The following is a 26,345-nucleotide window of genomic DNA, read 5'->3' on the forward strand; positions in this document are numbered from 1 at the left end:
ACGCTTCTCTAGTTCTTATTTAAATAATAACAGAGACTATGGAACTGTCCAGCCTCAATACTTGAAATAGATTAATTTAAGGCTATTGATAAAGTTGGGCAAGATTATTGAGCAAAATTCTGCACCTGCCCTTCCTTGAAACAAACGGAACAGGCAGAGAGGTGTAATACAGAGAAGAAAGAAACAGATTAATAAGGTCGAAGTGTTGGACCTGAAGTGAGAGGGAGTGATATGTAAGGAGGAGAGGGAGGAGAGTGGAGGAGAGCAATGAAGAATGGGGGCATTCAGAAGGGAGCAGGGAACAGCATACAGAGGAGGCCAGCGTGAGAGGAGGTGAGCCAAAAAGAGGAGAGAGGTCTGAGGTGATGGATGACAAAGGAGATGTGAGTTAGTAAAAAAAAGTGAGACAAAGATGAGGTGTGAAAGCATTGAGGGAAAGGAGAAATGGAGAGAATAAGAGCAGAAGAGTGAGAATGAGAACAAGAGAAGAAGACAGATGAAAGGGCGGATAGAGGACTGAAAGAAAGAAGGGGAATAGACTAGACCGATTCGGTTGAGAAGGATATAGATGGATGAAGGAATAAGAACAGATTGAGAAAGGGAAAGCATGAGAATACAAGGCATGAATAGCAGAGAACGAGAAGAGGTGGGTCAAAAGCCAAAGTGGGGAGGAGGGACGATAAGGTAGAGAGGGAGAAGCAAGTGGAAAAATGAAGGCATTTGAGGTGAGGAGTGCAATGAGTTTTCTGTTCCATATTAAGGGAAGGCTGAATAGTACCTCACACACACTCACTTGGTTGCCTTGTAGTCTACCAGGTGCATTTATTGGTGGGTGATAATGAAGAGTCCCCTGATTCTTGTGGAAAGTTAAATCTCAAAGATAATCCACAGCAATAACTTTTATTACTATGTTGATATCTTGATGAAGTGAATCCTGCGTTTAGTTTCTCTGATCTGTTCGAACTCAGTGCTTAATTTATATAAAGAAGTGGCAGGGCTCTCGTCAGGGGGCAGCTTGCACCACACATTGCCCCTGCCATGCTGCCAATGAAAGTAACAACACAACTACTAACCATCACACTCCTACAAGCGTGACAATTCAGACTATTTCATGCCCCCAAACCTGAAATGAATGGCTTGGGCGACAGGTAATACTCATTTTTAATATGTATTGAATGAATAATTACTTCTTGTTGTTGTGGTCATCTCCAAATTAACCTGGTGCAGGTTGGCGTTCTAGCAGACAACTCCACTTCCTCTTTAAATGTCGGCTGCGGGCCTGGCGCGCAGCAGGCTCACCAAAGGCAAGCTTGTCTGCGCCCAAATGGGCCAAGGGGCCAGGAACCATGCTCCACCTAGGACAGGTCTGTATAAGTACATCATAAATCAGCTATTAGCAATTAGACCTCCGCTGTAGGAAGGTGGAATCTGACTGCATGGTTACCCCCACTTTTTTCCTGGTGTTTTGCTGGTTTTCGACTTAGTTTGACTGGGATCCTGTTAATCAGGACCCCCGCCTATCTGCTTTCTCCCTAAATTGGTTATTCATGTACTTTAGGTACACTCCAGATTGGATTCTGGGGTACCCTTATAAGTCCCTAGTATAGGGTATACTATGTACCTAGGGCATAGGTACCCCAGAGGCCTCTTGGGCTGCAGCATGAATTATGCCACCCCTGGGAAACTATTCAAAATGACACAACAGGTCTGCTACAGCAGCCTGTGTAAGGTGGTTCCACCCCTACTATGTCCCGCCAGTGTTCCAACCAAAGGGACCCAACCCCCAGCTTTAGGCAGCCAGAGGTTTGACCTTTAGGGCCAAATATAACTCAGTCATGGAAAGAAAGGCCTCCTTGGTGACCAGTGATCTGAGGAAGCTAAGGTCAACTTTATTAGGGCCTCACTTCTCTACTCAGACACCCCACCAGCCTTTTTACTTTGCCCAAACACCCCACAGGTAGAAATCCCAACTTTTGGAGACCATCCCATGCCCTTAGGGGTAGGGACTGCTTTGTGGACCATACGACAGGGGGCATCCATGCTAGGCCAGGATCTTCCTTATATGGCCACTTAGTCAATAAGGGCTCAACTGGCCAAGGTTAGCCTTATCTCCTTTCGTTTGGGGGGGAGGGGTGTTATGTAGAAAGGTAGAATCTGACTGCATGGTTACCCCCACTTTTTTCCTAGTGTTTTGCTGGTTTTCAATTTAGTTTGACTGGGATCCTGCGAATCAGGACCCCAGCCTATCTCCTTTCTCCCTAAATTGGTTCTTCATGTACTTTAGGTACACTCCAGATTGGATTCTGGGGTACCCTTATAAGTCCCTAATATATGGTATACTGTGTAGGTAGGGCATAGGTTACCCAGAGGCTTCTCATGGGCTGCAGCATGTATTATGCCACCCCTGGGAGACCATTCAAAATGACACAACAGGTCTGCTACAGCAGCCTGTGTAAGGTGGTGCATGCACCCCTTACTTAGATATAGGTTCACTATATCTACACCATATCACTGCACATATAAACCTATCGGTCACCCCTATGGCAGGCCTTATCAATCCTGAAGGCAGGTTGCTAGGTTTTATGTGAGAGGGTGCACATGCATGAGGAGAGCCCCTCTGCAGCCTTCGGAACCTCTATTCCGGGGTTGTTTGTCATGCAGCCAAACATATACTCTTGTGCATTATATCCTCAGGGTAAATGTTAACTTTAAAACGGCTGCATGGAAACATGCCGTGTTTGGTGTCAAACACCTTGGAATCATACCTACACACCAGTAACTGGTGTGGGCGGTATGATTCCACTCTACTAGAGGGAGAAATATGACAACACCGGTACACCCGGTACTAGCTTTCCTGACCCTGGCATCACAAGATGGATGCTGCCAGCCACGGACACGAGTCTGCCCTCTTGCTGCCGTATGAAACTCCGGCAGGGGAGGCTGGACAATAGGTTTCCTGTCACAGGGAGGTGTGACTACCTCCCAGACAGGCTTTAGTGTATTGGGGTTGGGTGGGTGCACTCCAAGAGTGCTTTGATGTCTGCACTGGGGGCACATTTGGTGTCCCTGTGCATAGTCCAGCTCAAACCAGTTGCAGGAGCCATTTGCTCCTGCTCTGGCGCAAAACTGGACAAAGGACATGGGTGTAGCCACCCCTCTGTCCTGACCCTCCCATATGTGGGTCCCCAGAGATTGTCCCACCCCTTCCTTGGGTATAAAGTAGGGACCCTTGGCTACAGGACTTTGGACGAAACTCTGCTACAGAAACCAAGAACTTCGACTATCAACACTACATTGGAGGACTGAAGAATCTCCCTTAGAGTAAAGGAGTTACTCCCCTGCAAGTCAGGCACCTGAAACGCATCTGACCAGTTTGCATCTATGCAGCTCCTGAAGGACTCCAAAGATTTCTGCAACACAGGAGGTGGGTTCCCGTGGTCTCTGAGGTTGATCTGTGCTCTCAGCAATTCTGAGATCCACATCCCTCATGGTGACCGTGCAACCCGAACCCCTGGGCACTGTGTGCATTTGCAGTAGCATATGCTTTTTGGCGACCCCTGATGCTGTGATTTGGGCTGCTGGTAGTCCTGACCCCGAGCAGTGTTTCTACCGAAGATTACCGGCCTACACTCCACGAGTGTTCCGTGGGCTGGTATTTTGTGATTCCTCTCGAGGTCCCTTCCCGATCCCTGGTCCGTCAACCTGTGGGTCTCTGTGAAGGTAACTTTAACTTTCAGTGGGCTTTCCTGGTTGCTCCAGACGTGCTCTGACTCTCCATAGCTTGGGGATTCCCCAGGACCTTGCTGATCCTCACTGAAGCATATTTTCTCTATCCGCGTGGGTTGCAGTTGCCAAGGCTTGTTGGTCTCCAATCCGGATACTGACCACCCCCCAGCACTCTGCATCCTTCGTGGGACAGCTCGCCTGTGGACTTTGGTCATCGTCGACGTATCCTGGTGCCCGTGGCTGCAGAGTCAAGCTTCACCTCTTCTCACCTGAAACACCTGAAATCGGTGGGCATTCGTCTGTCGTGCCCCTGGTCACTGTGAAGTGACCCAGGCTCTGTCCCCTCTGCTTTCATGTTCTTCTCAGCTCTGATCCAGGCTTGGATCACACTGGACACTTCTCATCTTCCCGGCAGCAGCACTTCTTCGCATCACGCCATTGAAATCCACGTGCGTTTCCGACACCACTTGACCCCTGTGCACCCGGCTCTCCTGGGATAGGTAACTCGGGTACCTCGGTACTCTCAAGGGTGCTGGCCTTAGATCCTTCTATGTTCCAAAGGGTTTGCTTGAAGTCCTCTCCTAAGTGTCCTTAAACTTTAAAATTCCAACCGCGACTTTCCCATAGAGTTGTACGGAGCTCGCGGCTGTGTTCTCACGCTGCACACGTCCTCCGTGGGTCCCCTGCGTCACCACCTTGGGTGGTTTCTTGGGGTCCCAGCGATTCTACGTGCTCTAGGCACTGTGTCTAGTCAAGTTGTATTTGTTATACCACTTTCTTAGTATATGGCTCTGTCTCCCCCTGGAGCCCGCTGTGTATTGTGCGATTTACTGTCGTTCTAGTGCTTTAATATTGTGTATCTTGTTCTCTAATTTCATAAAGAGATTAGTAGATAGTTTTTAGTAATAAATACATATATTTTATATATACCTTGTGTGGTTCTCCTTTCATTTGGTCATTCAGGAGGTTATAATCTGGTAAACCAAGCTGCTTTACATTCCTTCGAGACTTAGCCTGAAGGCTGCTCTCCATAGCTACCAGTAGGATAGTTTTAATAAAGGTTGTCTTTAACGTAATCATCAGTAAGGGTCGTTTGGACTGGTGCAAGGTGCCCACTATAACCAGTGGACAGCATATACCAGGCCAACTTCTCACATCCGCCACATCCCCTATGGGCTCCTTTGCTTGGTGTAAATAACTCACTTGATCTTAAAGGAGTCTGTAGTCAGTGTGGCTTTGAGTTGCAAACAAACAAGGATACTCATATATTAGCACCAAGAAGCTGCGTGGAAACTGGTAATGATTAACGCTCGCTCAATCCCTAGGCATGTCATTGATATTAGAACCTTATTAGAGGAAGACCCCCTGGATGTACTATTCATTTTGGAAACATGGCTTAACGACAGTTCAGGCCCAGATATCCATCTAGCCCTGCCCTTAGGCTTGCAGATACACAGACTAGATCGAACAGGAAAAATAGAAGGTGAAATTGCCATCATGTTAAAAGACTAATTTAGATGTATAGCCTCCCTGTTCTCTCTTCCAGAGTGTGAAAGTCTTCAGTTTCATATCACGCTTTCCCCCCACTTGCACTTTCTTAGGTGTACTTATCTACATACCACCGGGCACAAGTTCCAAATTTGGGGGGCGGGGGGCGCAGGTTCCACATTTGTGGAGGCTATACCAGATGCTCTGGCTAGCTTAGCGGTACATAAAACACACACTACTATCTTGGGGAAAATCAACCTTCATTTTGATGCACATGACGCCTCCACCAGCAGAAGGCTGCAGGACGACCTTGAGACACTACAACTAACTAAACATGTTTTCACTCCTACACATGAGAAAGGGCACACATTGGACCCCATATGCTCCAATGACCCCCAGGTTACAGTATCTAAAGTTATCCCTGTTGCCTGGTCAGACCATTGCCTTATTCATTTGAGGCTACCCAAACCTGTCCAGCAGATCAAGGTTAGAGCCCAGAAGACTGCTACAAGGAGCTGGTCAAATCTTGATCCCAGAATCTGGACAAAAGTCCTGAAGGACACAAACCCTAATTTCATAGGCAACTTAGAGGAGCAGCAATGGGAGAATTGAAATACTCTGTCACTGGATGCATGCATTTCTCAGCTATGCACCAACCCTAAAATACATACAAAGAAAGCCCTGTGGTACAATGACCAGTTTATTTTACTGAGAAAACAATGTGTGTAAGTGGAAAGGAACTGGAGCCGGCCCTCAAAACAAAATACAAAGCATTAATCAGGTCTTATCGTAACGAAATAAAGAAAGCGCAGACTAAATTTTATGAGGAGAAAATTACGCAGGCCTCAAATTCCCCAAAGGAACTATTTAGAGTGGTCAAAGCCTTAACCACCGCTCATGAAAGTAATATTCTTCCACAAGCCGCAAAAGAACGATGTAATGAAATAGCATCTTTCTTTCACATAAAGTGACAGATATCTATGGCCAATTTCATGGTAATACCAAACCAGCTCCAGAGGAGTAAATCAATGTCGGGGCTTTATCTCAAACTCTAGCACAATTCCCGAGACTCAACAAAGTAACTATCTTCAATCTGATATGGGTAACCAAATCTGGATCCCCATTCGACCCTGCACCTCCATATATCCCATCCAAAGCTATAGATGCCATTCTTCCTTCACTAATAGAGCTACTCAATTGCTCAATAGACCTGGGTTAGGTTCCAAGGCACTGGAAGCACGCAGTAATTAGGCCTCTACTACAAAAAAAAACACTTAGATCCAGGAATACTTGTTAATCTTCGACCCATATCATTACTTACCTAGGTAAACTTCTGGAGAAACATGTCAACTGGTCATTAGCCAATTTTTGATAGGACAATAACATTCTCCACCCACCTCAGATGGGCTTTCGTGCTCAGCATAGCACAGAAGCAGCACTTTTGGTAGACACAGAGGCGCTTAAAGCTCTGCTAGATAATGGAGGTTCTGCCGCTATTCTCCTGCTGGACCTGAGCGCGGCATTTGGCACCGTTGATCATGCCATCTTGAAAGATAGGCCAAGAGAAGTAGGAATTCAGGATAGAGCGGTGGATTGGCTCATCTCTTTCCTGGAAATCAGCTCTTATCAAGTATGTCAAATTACTGCACTGAATTCTTTCTATTTTCTAAAACCTAGAGGAACTTACTATCTGCTACTGCCCCAAATGTTTTGGGCACCAAATAGTATTGAATAAGTCTTGGTAGAGGAGATCTGACAACTGATGAAGGCACCGTGTCTAACGAGATTTAGTCTTGCTACAATGCCTTCAAACACGAGACTGTAGTAAAAACTACACTTTCTCACTCAAACAACAGACCACAGCTAATATGCCTAGTCATTAATCAACTATGTAAACTAATCTGTCTCACTTTCCTCCTCTTTCCCTTAAATAACCTCCCCATATTCTTGGCATGAATAAAAATCTATACATTCCAAATGAAACAGTATGGGGATAGGATAGGGAAAGTTTTAGCACATCAGCTCATGGATAGTCAGGAGATTGCCGATCAGTTTTCTATTTTTTACGTGCAATTATACTCCCCAGACCCAGCACAAGATTTGACTGGTATGCAGAGCTATGTACAAGAGAGCAATCTGCCGACGTTGACAGAAGAGGATTCTTTGGTATTAGAGCAGGAGATTACATTGGAAGAAGTCATGGAAGTGATCGGGGCCTTCCCCCTGGGAAGGCGGTGGGTGATGATGCCCTCCCGGCTGAGTTATATAAGTGTTGTAAAAACCTCTTGGCTCCGGTCCTCCGAGATGTAATTTCTTAAATTGGGGTTACTGGGCGGGTTCCAGTTCGTGGAATATGGGCAATATAATTTAAAAAAAAAGATAAAGCTCCAGAGGAACGGGCATCGTACCGTCCAATTTCTTTAATAAACGCAGATGCCAAGGTGTTTGCGAAGGTACTGCCCACCCGGTTAGCTCCAATGATAGCCAGCCTGGTTTCTCCCCAGCAGCATGGGTTTATTCACGGGAGAGACACTACCGCCCATGTCAATACGGCAATAGCTGCTTTTGATGCTGCTGGGAAGTTAAATATTAACCTGGGTATGGTCTTATTGGATGCAGAAAAAGCATTTGACTGGGTGGCCTGGGAAGGTCTCTGGGCAACACTGATTGCATTTGGGGTTAAGGAAAGATTTCGGAAGCTGGTTGAAGCTATGTATTTTAATCCTATGGCCAAACTACTATATTCTAATGTTCAAACTACTCCTTTTTCTATCCGTTGCAGCACAAAACAGGGCTGTCCCCTTTCCCCTCTTCTTTTTGCTCTCTATATAGAACCCTTTATTCAGGCACTGCTGGTCAATAATTTGATTCGTCCGCTGAATATTGGTCAGCGCCCCTTGAAACTCACGCCATATGCAGACCTTATTGCTATTTTTTCTGAGGAACCAAGGGAGGCTATAGAGAGCATTAATAGAGAGGCAAGGAGGTTTGGACTTTTCTCTGGCTATAAGCTAAACATCAATAAAACTCAAGCCCTTCTTAAGTTTCAGCCGGAAGTACCGGTTGAAGGGACTTGCCCGGCGGCTACATATCTGGGAGTACGAATTTCTCCTAGGATAGAACTCACCCATTTGTTAAATTATGAGTCTTTATTAGCAACTGTTACTAAAGAACTGAAGCAGTGGCATAAGTTCCCATTAAGTATTTTAGGCAGATGCAATGTAATCAAAATTAAGATACTTCCTAAATTCTTGTATCTATTTAGGTCAATCCCGTTACGAAATCCTAACTGGTTCTTCAGAAAGTTAGATGGGGTCCTAAGTAGCTTCATTTGGGGCTATAAAAAATCAAGGCGTGCTATTGGGTTAATGAAGCTCCCATATAATCAAGGCGGTTTAGACCTCCCTGACTTCAAACTTTATTTTTGGGCTGTGTTCGTTGGCCGTTTATGCAGCTTCCTGAACTCTGAGCAAACGGATTACTGGCATTGGTTAGTTCTTGGGTTCGAGAGTCGTATGTTTTTATATCGAATCAATTATCTTAATTATTTTAAACATGTACGGTTCAAGACCATTAGAGATTGTGCATATATTTGGCAGGGCATAAAAACTAGAGTCTCTCTATCTCTTATACATAGTAAACTTCCCCTTTGGGGTAATCCAATGTTGCCAGGTATTTTTCAGGATGCTACGGCACGTCAATGGGCTAGCTATGGGGTGTATTGTCTTGGGCAATTATTGATTGATTGATTGATAGGCTTTATTTCGATACATAAAATATCTTAAAAGCAGTTCAACAGTTAAGAAAAACAACAAATAAAACACATTCCCTGAAGAAAAAGAAGGTAAAAAACAATAACTTAATAAATACAATTAATACAGTTAAAACTAGGATTAAATTGATACGGAAAGCCTTTTTGCACGAATCAACCAGGTCCACTTTAAGAATTTAGACACAGCACAAGCCACCAAAGTGGATGTGTCGGACAATAAAATACGTAGGGCCACAGTGTGATAGCGAGTTCCCAACTGTCTACAAAGTGGTGTGAGCCAGCGCCTCCTGGGAGAGCAATAGTCAGGGCATTCAAAAAGAATATGTGCCACTGTCTCGACCCGCGTGGAACAGAGGGCACAAAAGGGGGAGGACTGGGGGGACAATTTCCACCGGGATATCAGGTCACCAACAGGTAGAATCCCTACTCTAAATTTAAAATATAAAGCCCTATCAAAAGGAATGGAAATCATGTTGAGATAGGGTTCGTAAGCTACCACGTCTTTAATCCTCAAAAAGGCTACAGTTGACTTACATAGGCGTGGATCGACAATGAGTTTAAACGAAACCCAATCCCAATACAATTTCTTTAAAGTGGCTTTAGGAGGGGCAGATCGATTAACCCAAGCTTCACCTAAGCCCAGCTCCCCCAAAAGATGTTTAACGTCCCTCAACCATTTAATCCTATGCCAGCCCCCCATTGACATCACCTCGGACAGTCCCTCCGCATAGGAGGCTAATTCGGGCACCCTCCACAAGCGGGGCCCACAGGAGCAAGGGACGAAGTCGAGCTTGGTCCGCAATTTATCTGCAGCCTAGATCCAGCAACACTGGAACTGTGGGTGTGCTCAAAGGGAGAGCCATCAGATCTTTCAAAAATTTGCTCTCCGATTTTGCAAGTACATCGAGATTGCCTGTACCCCACAGCTCCGCCCCATACAAGGCAGCACTAACCCCTCTAGCTTTATAAATCTCCACAACTGGGGCAATAAATTGTTTTGTGGAAGAACGATGTTCCCTAAGCAACACACCACCCACCCTTTTGTGGTTAAGGAGCATCTTGTGGATGTGCGGAGTCCAACTCATAGAGTCGCTAAGGCGGATTCCCAGGTAGTCAAACTCTGACACCCTCTCCAGGTGAGCAGAGTTCAAGACCGGGGGGCGCCCCAGTTTCCCAGGAGGATTCATGATCAAATATTTGGTCTTGTCAACATTGATCACCTATCCCCTAAGGGAACAAAACTCCTGGAAGCGGTTAAGAAGTTTTTGGAGGCCCTGGGGGGTCTTTGCAATGAGGAGGGTGTCATCTGCAAAGAGCAGTGTGGGGATCCGAGTGCCCGCCAGGGAGGGTGCATCAGCAGGTTTTTGTAGCAGATACTCAACCACACCATTCACATAGAGAGAGAATAGAATCTCCAGCTAATGTTTGATATTCCTCAACAGTTATTTTTTAAATATATACAGATCGGGGATTATTTTGTCAGAAATTTAGCAGTTCGGAGTGTTACTGGCACAGATATGTGGGAGTGTCTGTATGTCCAGAGCCGGCGGGCTATCATTAGTAAGGCATATCTAATTCTCTCCCAGCCTAAAGCAGGGTTGTGAGAAACTAGTCTCCCGATGGAGCAAGATTTTGGGGGAAAATATTGCTATAGAAAATATAAAGACTGCTTTTGATACTATCGCCTGCTCTGTACACTCAGTGAACTTGCGACCTCAGCAATTTCGGACACTTTGTTTACTTTACTACACCCCGGAGAGGATTGTTAGATGGTCTCAAGGTGGGGCTGGAGCGGAAGGGATTCATGGCGGGTCGTGCCATAATTGTCCCAAATGTGGACTATATGCGGCCGGCATCATCCATATGTTTGTTACGTGTCCCGCATTAAGTCTATTTTGGGACAAGATATCAGCAGCAATTAAACTTAGACTTGGGGGCGACTTTATATTTTCGACAACTGAAAAGATGTTAGGTTATAAGGAAGACAGTGGTCGATATAGTTCTATATTGACAATTATGTTAGTTGCTGCTCGGCTGGCGATTGCGAGGACGTGGATCTTTCCCAAACCCCCCTCTGAGATGGAATGGTGGCTAATTGTTAAAGAAACGGGGGAAAGGGAAAAAGCGCTTGCTAAAGTAAGGGGTTTTCAAGCCCTGCGAAAGTATCGTCTATATGGGACAGGCTGGAAGAGCCGTAATGTTAATTTGGGGATTTGATTCCATTCTCTTGAGTGATCCCTTAGATATTTGTATGCTTGCTTATAATTTTTTTCCCCTTTAAATGTATGTTTATAGTTTATTGATTATTATATGTATATATGGTTGTGATATTTTAGGCGAATTCCCACCTTGTATTTTATTGTATTGTTTTTCTGCTTCACTGTACTTCTTTTTGAAAATAAAAACAAATAAAATATTTTTAAAAAATCAAAATGAAACAAGTTTCTAAGTAATGTCGTTTTCTTGTCGTTAGCTCACTCAAGCCAGTCTAAATACTTGATTTAAGGCCTTCTTGTAACAGTGTCCCACAAGATCTTTGTGCATATAAAGTAAAAATATGGTGAAATCAAAACATGGTCTTGATTAGAAACTCCCTGATATCAAATCTCAGAAATTGTCAGTTACAATGTTAATGTGCAAAGAGATATTTACAAACGTTGGTGTATTTTTGTATCCATCCAGAAGACGAGAAAGAAAAAAAAGAAAAAAGTGTTTAAGGTTCCAGAAGAAGTGATCAACGATCGGTCCAAAGATTGTAATATGGTCATCATCCCCTCACCCTCTCCTGGTAAGTAGTGGCCAACAACATCATCTTAGTTTTTTTTCAGCATCAGAATGCTCCATATTTTGTGTGTAATCATGATGTTGGCGTAGTTTCTTTTGTTAGACCTAACTCGAAATGATTCACTTTGAAAGAGAACATTTATATTGGAGGAGAATTATCATGGACATGGTGTGCTCTACCTAAAATCAGGAATGGATGGACAGAGTGAGGGTTTGGGACCATTTCATTTTGGCAATGATAGACTCATAGTATATAGAATATTTTCATACTTTACAATTGGTTGGTATTTACAATTGGTATTTAGTATTTACAATTAGACGCTCAGGGAAAGAAAGTGGCTTTGCACTTCTTTTTTTGGTAAAGTGTAGATCACAGATTAAAATAGCACCATATTGAAAGATCAGCTACATAGCTAGTGTCTGGTGAACTTTGAAAGTGGTGAGGCAGCGCTTGAATTCATTTTAGCTACTCGTAATTACTCGGGACACTGTCCAGTTCGTCGTGTTTTTGTTCACCATGACACCTCAGACAGTAACTAGCTATATGCGAAACAGGCTTGGTCCTGCCCCCGAAGAAACAGGCTGGGCAGAACCGCCTTGCATTGTCCCCACCTAGAGGGAAGAATAGCAACCCCAGACTAGTTAAGGCAAGATCCTATAGAAACAAGACCGGGCTTATTGGCTTATGACTAGTCTCTGTCTAGAGTGGAACAGTCGACAAAAATGATGGACTGTATTACGGCACAAGTAATTACCAGTAGCTGATAATATTTCAAGCATTTCATACATCACCTTTTTGCTTTCCTCAAAGGAAGTACCATCTGAAGTAATTGTAACGAGCTCTGTCTGAATTATCACCCATATAGCAGCTTTAAATGTATATTGGAAAACATTAATTTTGTCTCTGAGCATCAGCTTGCCATTGTCTTAAAATGCACAAATATGTATCTTAACTGTAACTAAATAAACTGTTCTGATAAGAAGCACATTCTGTTCCAAAGTGCAGTCATTTCATTGTGTTAAATAAACTCAATGATTTGATGACAAATACCAGCCACCATGATGAGTAAATGCCTGAGTATGGTCTACAGATATCAGCCTAGTATTTTCAGAAGTTACTCATGTGCAATTGCAAAACAACGTACTACTGCCACATGGACAGTTTCTGCCTCATGTTCCCATATATCACAATCACATGCTGTGGTCACCAGAGGCCAGCCATACCCATCCACTATGTTCTCTGAAGGTTGCACATGCTCCCTACTTTCTCCCAGCATGCACACTCTCTCAAGGAGGGCTCGCGTCACTTCATGCATCATGCAGACACCATTCAGCAGCCACTCATTTAAAAAGATGAGTAGTTCATAAACTGGTCACTCTTGGTGGTGGTGCACTGGTAACAGCAGTGGTCCTTAGAAGAACACATTGGTGGTAGAGAGGACAGCAACAGGTAAGTGCTCCTCTTTTGAAACTCTGTGGGGTATTACATGGGTTTGCAGCAACAGCACCTGCACATACTACTTAATCCATGAGTGTTTGAGGTAGAGGGTGTAGTGATTACTTTGTTCCTTAGCTTGTGCCAAGGTGCCAATGATCTGTGCTCATTACTAGAGAAGGCAACCCTAGGTAACGGGTTGGAATTTGTGAGGCATTGGAAGCTGGCACGGGAATTGTGAGGAGCACGCAGCTGTGGCTCAAATAAATCAGTTCCTACTTCCTTACATTGTCACTAGCTTTTGGTGGGAGGCAGGCCTACCTGCATGTGCTGACAACTCTGCAGCTCTTTGGCTGACACACTCCACATCTCTGGAGCTGTCCTGTTGCCATTGAGGACTGGGGGATTGTACTGTGAGTGGCGGATTATCCTATCTCTGGTCGCCCTTCGCAGCCTGGCTGCGTTTCGGCGAGCATGTTCAGTGTTCGCAGAGACTGAGAACATGCATTAGGGCTACAGTACAAGCATACCTCCAAACATTGTATTCATGTTGGTGGCACTGGCACATTCTGCACCATTTTCAAACACGTATGATGCACCAATACACAGAAGCAGCTCCATGCAAAGGTCACACTATGTGACCCATGTTGTGGCCATTTTGGTCATGGGTAATCAATTACAGAAGCTGTAACTCTTACGTACAAGTTATGGTACATGACCCCATGTCGCAACCACCCTGGTAGCATTAAATAAACCACCAAATCTTTAAAATCCTCTAAGCATTAATTGTTGGTTCACCACAATAGGACTGCTACATACAACAAGCGCTGAAGAATTAAGGTAGGTGACAACTCCTTTTCAAGAATAATTAGGTATTTATTTTAATTTCTTCTGGGAGTTGTAGAGTCTCCTTCAAGTTGTTTGATTGCAACTACAGCTGGCGACTGTTTTTTTTAAATCATATTACCGTTGTTTTCCATACCAGACTGCAAAATACTACCATTAGATTTTGTGTGCAGCACATCAGACCTTTAACACCCCACAGCCATTTCTTCCTTTACCAGGTGAACCCCCTTATGAAATGGGCAGAATTGAAAGAGTATTTTTTAAACTATATCTCTACAATTGAAGATGCTTCCTCAGAAGAATTTTTACACATCAGAAAAAAAAGATTTTGCATTTCACTTTGGGTCCTGATAGATTGCATATTTACTGTCAAATGGGAAAAAAGTCAGAACGCCTGCTGAATCGGATGTTTTTTAAAATGCTTTTGACGATCTGGACGTTTACTTCCAACCTACAGTCTGCATATGTTTTGAGAGATTACATTTCTTTATTGGCAAGCAACGCATTACTGAGCACATTGAAGATTGTGTCTGCTTTAAAAGAATTGCCTTTTTTGTGTGAATTAGGAACATTACATGATGATCTTATAAAAAATGAAATTGTCATGCACAGTAAGAACTCCAACCTACAGGAAAGGTCGTGGGTAAATGGTGATTTCTTCTTTTCAAGACACTGTAGACACTGTTAAAATGACAGGGGGCCCAACTATGATGCAGGTCGGAATGCAACCGACGGCTTGTTAGTTGCGGTCAACCGGTATCTACTGCTGCGGTCCGATCAATGCATTACGATGGGCACCAGTCGGAGGAACTGACCAACGCTTTTCAAAGGGCTCGGTCGGAAAGTCACCATAATCCCTTAAGGACGGTGTTTCCACCATCGGGATTATGATGTCGGTTTCAGACAGCCATTCCATGTCAGCCTTTCCGACATGGAAAGGCTGTCGGAAAGTGACATTGGGGGCACCTGGCAGGGACCCCTTCCCTCCAAGGCCTTCGCATTTGGGCCTGGGGGTCGCCTATGGTGCCCCCTGAACATCCCTGCACTTTGTGTGCCTCCCACAAGGTGCAGAGATGATCAATGGGAGTTTGTGTTGCGGGTGGTGTCCGCCCGCTGCACGAGCTCCCATAGAGACATTGAAGTTTCCGACCACACTATGTGCGGTTTCATCGTAATTTGGAGTTAGATACCGCCAGCTCCGACCGATGTCATAATGAGAGCCAGAGTTCTCAATATCAGGACATTTGGGTCACTTGATGTGAAGTTGTTGATTCCATTCAACAGTGTGTCAGTGGGAAGGCACCAGGGCAGGGTGGAGTCCCTATAGATCTGATAAAGAGAAACATCAAACTCTGGACTCTGCTACTGACTAATGTTTTTAACAATCACGTACACATTCTGGTACCGAGCTCTTGTCTACCTCAACCATCATTCCCATATTCAAAAAAGACAATGGTCCCATCCTAGTTTCTATTAGCCGATTTCACTCAATGACACTTCTGTCAAAATATTAGGCAGAGTTGTATACAATAGGATTAAGGAATGAGCATCAGAAAACACAATTCTTCATACAGGTCAGTATGATTTTAGAAATAGTTTAGGTACAATTGAGCAATGCCTAAACTTAAATCTAATTATTGGGAAGTACGCAATAGGCAAACAAACACCATTGTATCTTGAGTTTATGGATTTGACTTCAGCATTTGATTGTGTGAACTGATCGAAGCTTTGGTGGCTTCTCCTTTCTAAGGGGGTGGATGAAGCACTTGTACACTTTCTAGCCTCCTTCATGATAACAGGAAAGCCAGAATAAGGTTTGGGCCTAATGGCAAAGCCTCCAATGAGATCAAAATCTTTTGAGGTGTGAGGCAAAGCTGTGTTAGCACCCCTATTGTTTATATTATATATTAATGAGCTAAACCCTTATCTAACCATCATTACCCCGATTGACGCCAAGGTGAATGGTGCCTCACTCTCTACCTTGCTATATGTTGATGATGCATTGCTGATTGCTCACACCCCAAAAGCCCTGCGTCTGTTGGTGTCCTCTTTTATTTAGTTCATGTCCGATCTTGATCTTCAGCCACATTTTTCAAAATCGTATATTATGGGGTGCGGCCCTTAGCGTATCCAGGTTTCTACTCTTTCTGTTGGTGCAATCTGCTTAGAAATAACGTACACTTTTTCTTATCTTGAGGTTATCTTTCATTCAGCTGGTTCTTGGGCACCTAACGCCCAACATCGCAGGCTAGCAAATAGCAAAGGATTTCATTGCTAAGGGCATGGAATCGAAGATCATTAACTGTCCGGTCAGCAAAGTCAGATGTTCATATTGTGGAATAATTGGTCATTTTGCAAAAAAGGGCTGGAAAAAAGAACAAAACAGTTTAAATCATTATTGACAAATCTGATTCAGAAACTTCAGAAGAAGAGGAATACAATACGGATAGAGTGCTCAGCATTCATTATAATATTTTAAACATCAACTCTAAGAACAAGCGTCTTTATCAAATTGTGATTGAAGGTGTAGGGATACAGATCATTGCTGACTCAGGTTTTCATTTTGCTATTGTTTTAAAATCGGTTTGGATGGATACATTTACAAAAGTATTGTCAATTGAGCTAATTCATACAGATCTACACCCAGAAAGCTTCACTAGCGACATTTGTTTGTTGAGTACAGAACCTTAATATTTGAGTTTTAATATTGGAAGGATAAATGCAAGTTGTGTTTTGCAGAGAAAGGACCTTCGGTCCTTGAGTGGATTGACCAGTGAGCACTGAAAATGACCTTATATCCAAACAGTGAAGAACAGGTATTATCCATACATGATAAGTGATGTGAAATAGGTAAGGTGATGCAAAAGTATTTCCATGCTAAATTGGGGAGCTTAATGGATTTACTCACAAGATTGTGTAGACAAATGATGATACACCTGTATGTCATAAATGAAGAAATATACTTGTTTAGTGTCAAAGTAAAGGCTAATGTGGAACTTAACAAATTGGTGGGAAATGGGATAATTGAGTCTATTGAGTGCACAGAATGGTTGGCTCCTTTGGTTGTGGCACGCAAGGCAAGTAGCCAGACAGGAGTATGCCATGATCTGAGAGATTTAAACAAGAATATTTTTGTGGATACATTTCCACTTTCTAAGATCAATGAGTTGCTAGCTAAGACCCAAGATGGGACATGGTTTTGCACTTTTGATCGCTCTTCGTCCTACCACCAAGTACCACTTCATCTTGGAAGCAAGAATTGTGCTGCTTTTATTACCCCCTCAATGTTTTAGATTTGTTCAGAAGCCATTTGGACGTGCTTCAGCAGCAGTTACTTTCCAAAGTTTAATACACAAATTATTCAAACATCTTAAGAATCATTTTGTTTCAGGATGGAATCCTAATACTAGGCAGGAACTGGTTTGAACATGAGCAGCTACTGAGGAAAATGGTTTGACTGCAGAATTTAAAAACTGTAGGTTTGTCGTAAAATTGGTGACATATCTTTGGCCATGAAGTTAGTGAATGAGGCATAAAGCCTACTAGATTACTTATTCTATAAGCGTTGCTCCACCACCACCTACTAGCAAGGATGAGGTATGTTCCATTTTAGAGTTATCTGAGTTTTTTCAAATTTCGTTAAGAACTTTGTCAGCAAAGCCTATGGCTTGATACTCAAGTTAATCAAACATCGATCAGAGTTTGCTTGGAATGATAACTTGCAGCAAAAATTTGAGTATCGAGAATATTTGTCAAGCGGATCCTCTGCATAGTTTCAATCCTTCACACATCTTGTGGTCACTATTGAGGTAAGCGGGAAGGGGTTAGGAGCGATCCTTTCTCAAGTCACTAAAGATGGACATGAATATGTTTTGTTGTTTGCTTCTGATTCCCTTTCTCCCATGGAAGAAAATATTCTTTGATAGAAGGAGGTTTTAGCCTCCGATTGGGCCATGGAGATGTATATGAAGTTCAAAGATTACCTTTCACACAATGACAAACCTTTGGCACGGTAAAAGCTAAAAATAACACCCGAAATAGCCAGAATACTACTAAGGTTGCTGGATTGTATTATGATGTTTAATATCTCCCAGTTATACATCACAAAGTAGCTGATTGTTTTAAGTAGATTACTGCTACCCAGTGAGGAGTTAATTCTTTGTGAACGTGATGAGTACAATGTGGCTTTAGTGGATGATGTTTGTGAAGAACATGGGGATATGACTGAGAAACAGAATATGTGCTGATTGAATTTTGTGCTACATAAAAAAACTATATCAAGATTGGTTGGCCTAACAAAGGCGAATTAATTATCCACTGATAGGGGTTTTCCACTCAGGGCTGAGAGGTTGATTCACCTTAAGACAGAAAACGTTGCACATAATGCATGAGGGTCACCTAGGAATTATAAAGTCAAAAAAAGGGACAAAGCCTCAAATTGGTTGCCTAGTAATGATCTAGAGGTAGAGACATTTGTCAGAAATTGTGGACAGTGTGCTAGTGCCGACACATTTCAAGTAATGTTCATACCACTTTTAGGTCATATGAAATATCCAAAGGGTTCAAGGGAAGGTCTAGCTATTGATATCTTAGGTGCCAATGTAGATCTTAAAGGGATCCTAAAACGTTAATGTTCTTTTGGACCTATTTTCCAAGTGTCCTGAAGTAGAAATTAAAATTAAAATTGAATCACAGGCAGTTAAATCATTGCTAGCGAAGACTTTCACCAGAGAAGGAATTCCTAAAACATTACTGAGCAATAATGGACCACAATTCACATCCAGTGCTGTGAAATATTTTCTAAGTAGGAATGAGAGGAAGCCTACTGGGAATGGTGCTGTATAGCGTTTCAACACAGTAATAAAAGGTAACATTCAAATTAGCATCTGTAGTTAAAAATTCGGAGACTAAGTTGCGAAACCTGATTTGCGCACACAGAATCACTTCCACAGTGACTAGGAACTGACCATTTAAAGTTTTGAGGGCTACGAAACCCTTCACTGAAGACAGTTATTTCTGGTTATCTGGAAATCAGTATGCAGTGGTCTTCTTCCACGTTGTGGAGGACATAAGTGAAGGGCAAGAAATCTACAAGGAAAATATGATCAGACACATGGATTCAAGGAAGGAACTCCTGAGTTGGGTGATTGGGTATGTGTCACAATGACAACCAAAACCAAGAAGGTGCACAGCCAGTTGAGCAAACCTTTGCAGATTATAAACATCTTCTCGAATTATGCTTAATTAAGCGACAGAAAGGTGTGGAATTTTAGTAAATCGACCAGATGCAACAAAGTACTAGAGTGGAAGGAAGAGGACAATTGGAATCAAATACTAGTAAGACTTGGTAGTGGGAAGAGTCCAAACATGGTTATTGCAATGGTCTTGTTGCAGTAGCAGCTGAGAGTGAGAATGTGGAGGTTCCAGAATGTGACCCTGAAGGGTTTTTTTTAAGAAGGGACACCCAACTGAGGAATGATTTCCAACTTGAGCCAGTCACCAGCAATGCTATGGGGTAGCTATTTTATGTTGAATTGTAGTTAATTCTTTTCATTTTTAGAACTCTTTTTGTTTCATGATTTATGACCAGTTTAATATTGTTTATTATCGTTGCACTTAGGCTGCATTGTTGTTTATCTATGTATTAAGGTGGGAAGGGAGTGTGGTGATTACTTTGCACCATAGCTCTTGCCAAGGTGCCAATGCTCGTGCCTGGAGAAGCTATCCTAGGTGAAGGGTTGAAATTCCTGGGGCATCGGAAGACTGGGCCTGGAGTATTAAGGAGCGCCCAGATGGCGCTGAACTACTTACCTACATCGTCTCAGCCATCACTACAAGGGCTGCAGGGATTTAGAGGCATCTGTGGGTTCCCAGTATGGCGCATACATTGTTGTACCGTTCTATAGGATGCAGGTGGCAGAATGAGGGATGTGATGCCCCTGTTTCGTGTTTCCTTTCCCATGCCCGATCCTACTATTCTCTATTTATCTGGTAAGTAGATTCAGCTGGTGTTTTTGCTGCATCTGACAATGACTTTCTGCTTCGGCCACTATCTGCTGCATCAGAGCTGCTGTCTGGGGCCTCAAGGAGCTCAGTCTTCTCTCAGTGACTCAGTGACCTGCTCTTTTTTGTGTCCGGATTGTGAGGCACACGCTTTGCCATTTACCTGCCACTTTATGGGGCATCGGGAAGGCATATGCTATCTATCTATTTATTGTCTCTTGAACCATCCATGGGCTTCTGGATTTTGACAAAATGGTCATTCATGTAATTAGTATTTTTAATATATTTTTTTTACCAAAAGTCAATTAATTGTTTTGAACGCATCACGTCATCATCAGTTAATTCTGCTTGTGCATGCTTGTAACCTGTGTGGGACAGGTTAGCTGAAGGTAGGCATCGGTTGCAGGTCTTATGGTACACTTTGGTCTAATATTCCTGTTGTCTTCTCTGCTCTCTGATAAATATTGTGGCTTCCCAGGAAATTACTGTGTCCCCCCATTGGTGTGTGCAGATGGGGTTCTGAACCTATGAATAGATTCTTATCCTGGACAATTAATAGAAATATTGGCGGTAACATGAGGATATCCTATAGTTTTAAGCTGTGTGAATGAGGTGCTGCATCCAAACTGATGGGATCCATGAACTAAGATTCTGTCACTAATCCTTTTTGTACATGTACAACGATGGCAATAAGCACACACATTTCTACCAGAAGAATTTATCATATTACCATAGCTACATGTTAAAACACTGAGCTCATATTTAGGAGAATGATTACATACAAGGATTACATACAAAGATATTTGACTGTGAGTGGTGAGAATTAGGCATGAGAAAAAATAAATTCATATACATTTAAATAGCGTACATGTTTACAATCGCAAGATGCAACACGGAGCATGATTACCAGTTAGTAGGGAAATACAGTGCTGATTAATCAATGCAGATCCTGCAGGTGCCTCTTTGAATATTAGAGGCAGCCCCAGGCTCTGTATGGATTTGTCATCACAGTGAATATGCTTAGGGGTGGACTGGCCAGCAGCATGGGCTTGGGAATGTGGTGCTAGTTTCCAAGTCAGCAGACTGAAGACTTTTTGCAGTGTGGGGAAAGTTATGTTCAGTTCAGTATACTTAAATTGGTTATAGTAGCAAGCCTTTGATTAAGGCTCATCTCTGTTATGAAACATTGCTGCAAAGGTATTTGGCTTAATTACGCATTTCGAAACCATGCTAATGTCAGTAAGCCTTTTGAGTGCATTGTTATTATCCTGCGCTAAAGCCGGTATACAGGTATTTTATTACATGGAGTGTCGCAGATGACTGTATAAGGCATGGTTTTATTGTTGGTTGTCTCAAGTCAAGTCAAGTTTATTTGGTTTAGTTCTCTGCTGAGAACAACACATTTTAAAAAGAATCATTTCAATACAATTTTACAAAAGTTTTTAAAAATTTGAACAAATTATAACACACATTCATCCGGTGGTGATTTAAAAGCTGTAATTAAATTTCGATTAAAAGTATACTTCGATGATTCAATTTCAAAAGTCTCCATTTTTAATAAAAATCTTAAAGTACCTTGCATGTATAAGGTTATAAGCCCATCTTATTATGTTAGTGATAGCTCTGGCATATGAGCTGACTAAAGAAAGCTTTAGAGTGCTAAGGAAGGTACTCCATCTTCTACCGATGGAGGCAAAACAAGTAGCCATTCAGGGCCTTATCCAGTCACGACTGGATTATAACAACGCCCTCTACCTCGCCGCCCCTGAGTACACGATACGGAGATTACAGACGGTGCAGAACTGTGCCGCGCGCACTTTGCTTCAGATCCCTCGACGTCAATCAGTCAAAAATGGACTGAAAAAACTGCATTGGCTACCCATTCCCCAAAGAATACAATTCAAAGCCTTGTGGATTGCGCACCAGGCGTTCTGGAAAACGGGTCCTCTCATCACTCGCAACCTAGTGTCACACTACCTCCCCACTAGGAATTTGCGATCCAACCAGACCTTCACGGCCACAATTCCCAAAATAAAAAAGTCCAGAACTGGCGGTAGGACTTTCACCTACAACGCTTCCAAGCTATGGAACACCCTACCCCCCCATTTAAGGAAAAATTCCAATCTCACCTCATTCAGGAAACAGCTAAAAACATTCCTCTTCACTGCTGCCCAATAACACCGGGCTACCTCCTCTTGTTCTGTTGGTTTCTTAGCGCTTGGACGCCCCCGGGCAGCAATCGCGCTCTACAAATCGACATACAAATACAAATACAAATACAAATACAAGCTCAAGGCGCAGAGCTTGTGCAGGGACTGCTTGGTGGACTTTAATCATTTTACGAAGTACTTTCCCTTCTTTAGTTTGTATTTGTTGCCACTGTCTTATTGGAATGTATTCCAAATCGTATGATAAAATGGATGGAATTTTGGAGCTAAAAACCTGCAAAAGAGGAAAAAAGTACCTTTGCCCAGAGGAGAAATATAAATGTTGGAGAGCCCCGACATGTAAGTTTGCTTTATGGCCCAAATGTTCCAGATGAGGGGAAATTTGTAATGTTTGTGTAAATAGTCGCCCTAAATAGGTATATTCTTTAACCACTTCTAGCGGTTTGCCCCCTAAAGTTCAATTGAATTTTATGTATTGTTTTCTTCCTCTGAACGGAACTATTTTCGTTTTAGTTATATTTGGAACTAAAAAAATTATTCTGTGTATCTGGTAAGTACTTGTAAATTCCTTTGTAGGTCGAATGGGGTAAGGTCTAAAATAACCACATCATCGGCGTACATCATATTGTGGATTTTGCACAATGATATTTTTTGGGGGAAGTTAATGACCTGTGTAAAACAATGCAGAAGATCACTTGGGTATAAAGAGAAAAGGAGGGGGGGCTAAAAGGCATACCTTGCCTAAGACCGTTCAGTGTAACTATTGGTCGAGTGAGCCCCTTCTCTTTCCCTATTTGTGCTTGACACCATGTTTCCGAGTCTAATAATGTAATTATATAAATAAGATTATTCGGAATTCCCAGTTTTCTAAGCTTCTTCCAGAGTGTAGGTCTGTCTACTCTGTCGAATGCTGTTGTAAAATCAACAAAGACAGAGTAGACGACCGGCGATTTTGACACAACATCTTTATTTATTACTGTTTGTAACACCGCTATGTTGTCGGTTACGGAATGTTTTTGTCGAAACCCAGCTTAATTTATAGGGATCACTCTGCTTGAGAAAGCCCAGTCTTTAAGATGATCCAGGACGGTTGCCGCAAAGATCTTCCCTGAAGCGTCCAACAAGGCGATCTGTCGATAATTGCAGGGAAGCAACCGAGAACCCTTCTTATAGATTGGGATCACGATGCTCTCTCTCCATGATTTTGGGATTTCACAGGTGGCGTAACAGTGAGAAGAGAGGGGTGCTAAAGACTTACTCCATTATTCTGGGTTGCTTTGAAGTACTTTTATTGGAATCTGATCCGGACCCATTGCAGCAGAAGATTTTGCATTCTTTGTATGATATTCTATTTGCCGAGCTGCTGGAGTAAGGTTATCTTGAATATTTTCCCCTGATTTGCTTAGTGCTTGGTTTGAGCTTTCTTGCCTCGAATTTAATTAGTATAAGTTGTGTAAATATGTTTCCCATTCAGTTGGGGAACTGGTGAGGCCTGCAGGGATTTATTTGTACTTTGTTCTTTGCAATTAAGCTCCAGTATGCTCGATTTTTTTTTTCGTGTAGCTGCAATCTGAATATCAACCTAGTTTTGATCCTGTTGAGCTTTTCGATTTTTTTTTTTTTTCTTTTTCCCTCCGGTGGCGATTTTTTAAGTTTTTGACTTCTTGGTGTCTAGTCTCTGAGATATGTAGAAATTGAAACTAATTAGTGTATTGAGTGCTATTACTCTTTTATCTGGTTTCTTTCTTTTACGATTTCCGGCTTGGGAATTCAGATGTTTTAAGGTATCCTGCAGGGATACCTTATTGAGGACTAATTCGAAATGTATTGTTGGGTCTGGGGAAAAGATGGTCTATAGTACTTGTGCAGTGACGATTGCATAATTTAAATTATTGAATGTTGTAGAGTTCCATGTCAACCGCCCTTGAACCTGGTCCACAACTACAGTACTATTCAAATGCATGATAAACCCTGGAGAGATAGGTTGCAATATTATCCCTATTATGAGATATAATATTGCATGATCGCTTCCCTGTGTGAATTTGGTGCTCAATTTTGATACTTTCCCGAACAGGTCTTGGCTGCAAATTATGTAATCTAAAATCGATGAACTGGAGTTACCTTTTCTTGTTCAGGCTGCAGGTATGTCTCCTTCTATACATCCATTTAGAATAACTCCATTTAGTGCTAGAAGAGAGGAGAGTAATATTTTCCCACGATTATCTGCTTTTATCCCTGAGGGAAATAGTGGTGTTAGGATTGACTGAGCTTCCTCTTGTTCACCATATTCCCATTTTTCGAAGAGCTCGTTAGAAATGTTCCCGTTAAAATCTCCTGTTAGAAAAACAGAGGGGAATCCTTTTCCTTCCACCACCTCTTCTATTTCCTCAAATATTTCAATCATAAGAGCATCCTTTTTGGAGCCTGGAGGGATGTAGACGTTAAAAATTATTAGATCATGCGAAGTATCCATATGTTCGTTCTTGCTTGACCTTAATACATTATATATTCGTGAGACGCATAGGGATGACTTCTTGGTCCCGAAAGAAATCTTCATGTAAAAGGATCGCAAGTCCACCTTTAGCGTGACTCCGGCTAACAGGTTCCGCTGGGATGTCGTATACAAAGTACTCATTTTGATCAACGGTTTTTGTTATCCAGGTTTCTTGTAAAGCCACTATCGCTGGAGTGTTTTCCAGAATCAGTGCAAGTTTCTCCGGATTTTTCCCTGCTATATTCCAGGACGCGATACTCAAACTTCTGTTAAAAAGGGAGTTTGTTTTCCCTTCCCTGTTTGTGGCTGTTTAAAATCTCCGAGGTCCGGGCCCTGTGATTTTCTTTTGGTATAATCCCCTTTTTAACTACTTTTTTATTCCAGATCTTTTTCTTTCCATTCTTGATCGATATATATGGGTATATTTTTTTTTGGGAGTGCTGACAGGATTTTTAATGCTGCTGGATGTTCGTTCAAAGTGATGAATTTTCATTTTGTTATTTTCCTTGGATATTTCCTGCATTTGATTTTCTTTGTTGTTTACAACTGCAATGTCATATCCATTTTTATGGAGGATCTCACTTTCTTTTAAAATTATTGCCGGTATCACAGGAGACCAGAATTCAATAGTAGCCACTGTGGTTTTTATCTTAATGGGGAAAGCCACTAGTTTTATTTCTGAACTTGTTAATGACTATAGCGGATGGATCTGGCGAATGAGGTTCATTATTGTCCCTCGGTTTAGTGGATCATTACCCAAGATGAATAAGTTGGTAATTTCTAAAAAAAAAAAACATGTTTGGACCTGTTGTTCCTGTAGACTTGTAGCCCCAGAGATCTGCTCAGTCGGTTGTACAAAAGATAGTACCGGCGGCTCAATGTCATTCACAGCCGTGGAAAAGCTTGGAGTCAGAGGATTCCGTTTTTTACAATTCTCTCTTGCTTTCGTTATTGAGTGACGATGGCCATTATTATGTGGATTTGTTAAAGATTTTAAAGTTTGCTCTTTTTCTGGGGTTTTATGTTCGAGGGATAAGAGATTCGGAAATTTTAACTTCTGGGCCTTCCGTTTCGAAAATCTTATTCCTCTATGCTTAGTCCTTTTCTGCTTGATATTATCTCTCTTTTCCTTTCTTAGTGAGACTGGGTCAAGCAGGGCTGTATCTGAGGTTTCTATTTTTGTTGTTTCTTCTTTACTTGTAAGATGCATGTTAAGTGGATCAATAGGTTTACGCTGGTTGAAGATTGGATAATAGGGAATGACCTTATATTGGTCTTTGTCATTGTTTGGTTCTTTGAATTAGTTTCTAAGGGAAAAACAAATTTCGTTCTCAAATTTTTTTTTTTCCTTATTGTGTAATCTGACCCGTTTGTTTCTTCTGTAGAATTAAATCCTCAATTATTGAGGTGTCTTTAGGTATATGATGTTTTTCAGCAACATTTTCTTCTCCTTTTGATAGTAATAATTGATGTTTCAGTTGTTTCCTTTTGTTGTCAACTAAGTATTGCAGCATGCCTATTTGTGTATCCAACATCTGGTCGGAGTTTTCCATTATATTCCCTAAAAGAGATAGGATAACAGGTGCATGATTAGCAGAGTCAGTAGGAAAATACAGTGCTGATTAATCA

At 42.2% G+C, this 26,345-nt stretch overlaps 1 protein-coding gene across 5 annotated transcripts in view; it reads left to right on the top strand.

Moving 5' to 3' along the window:
• The window catches only part of ZDHHC1 (zDHHC palmitoyltransferase 1), a 477,328-nt gene that overhangs the window by 406,965 nt on the left and 44,018 nt on the right, over window positions 1–26,345 (top strand). For 4 of the 5 annotated variants that reach the window (XM_085639635.1, XM_085639633.1, XM_085639637.1 and 1 more), the window contains one exon: window positions 11,669–11,774. In XM_085639635.1, the coding sequence (XP_085495761.1) occupies window positions 11,669–11,774 (106 nt within the window). The remainder of the gene's footprint in view (window positions 1–11,668; window positions 11,775–26,345) is intronic. The other variant, XM_085639636.1, reaches the window with a different exon arrangement.

The sequence above is a fragment of the Triturus cristatus genome, chromosome 12 (genome assembly GCF_964204655.1).
Source record: "Triturus cristatus chromosome 12, aTriCri1.1, whole genome shotgun sequence".
NCBI lineage: Eukaryota > Metazoa > Chordata > Amphibia > Caudata > Salamandridae > Triturus > Triturus cristatus.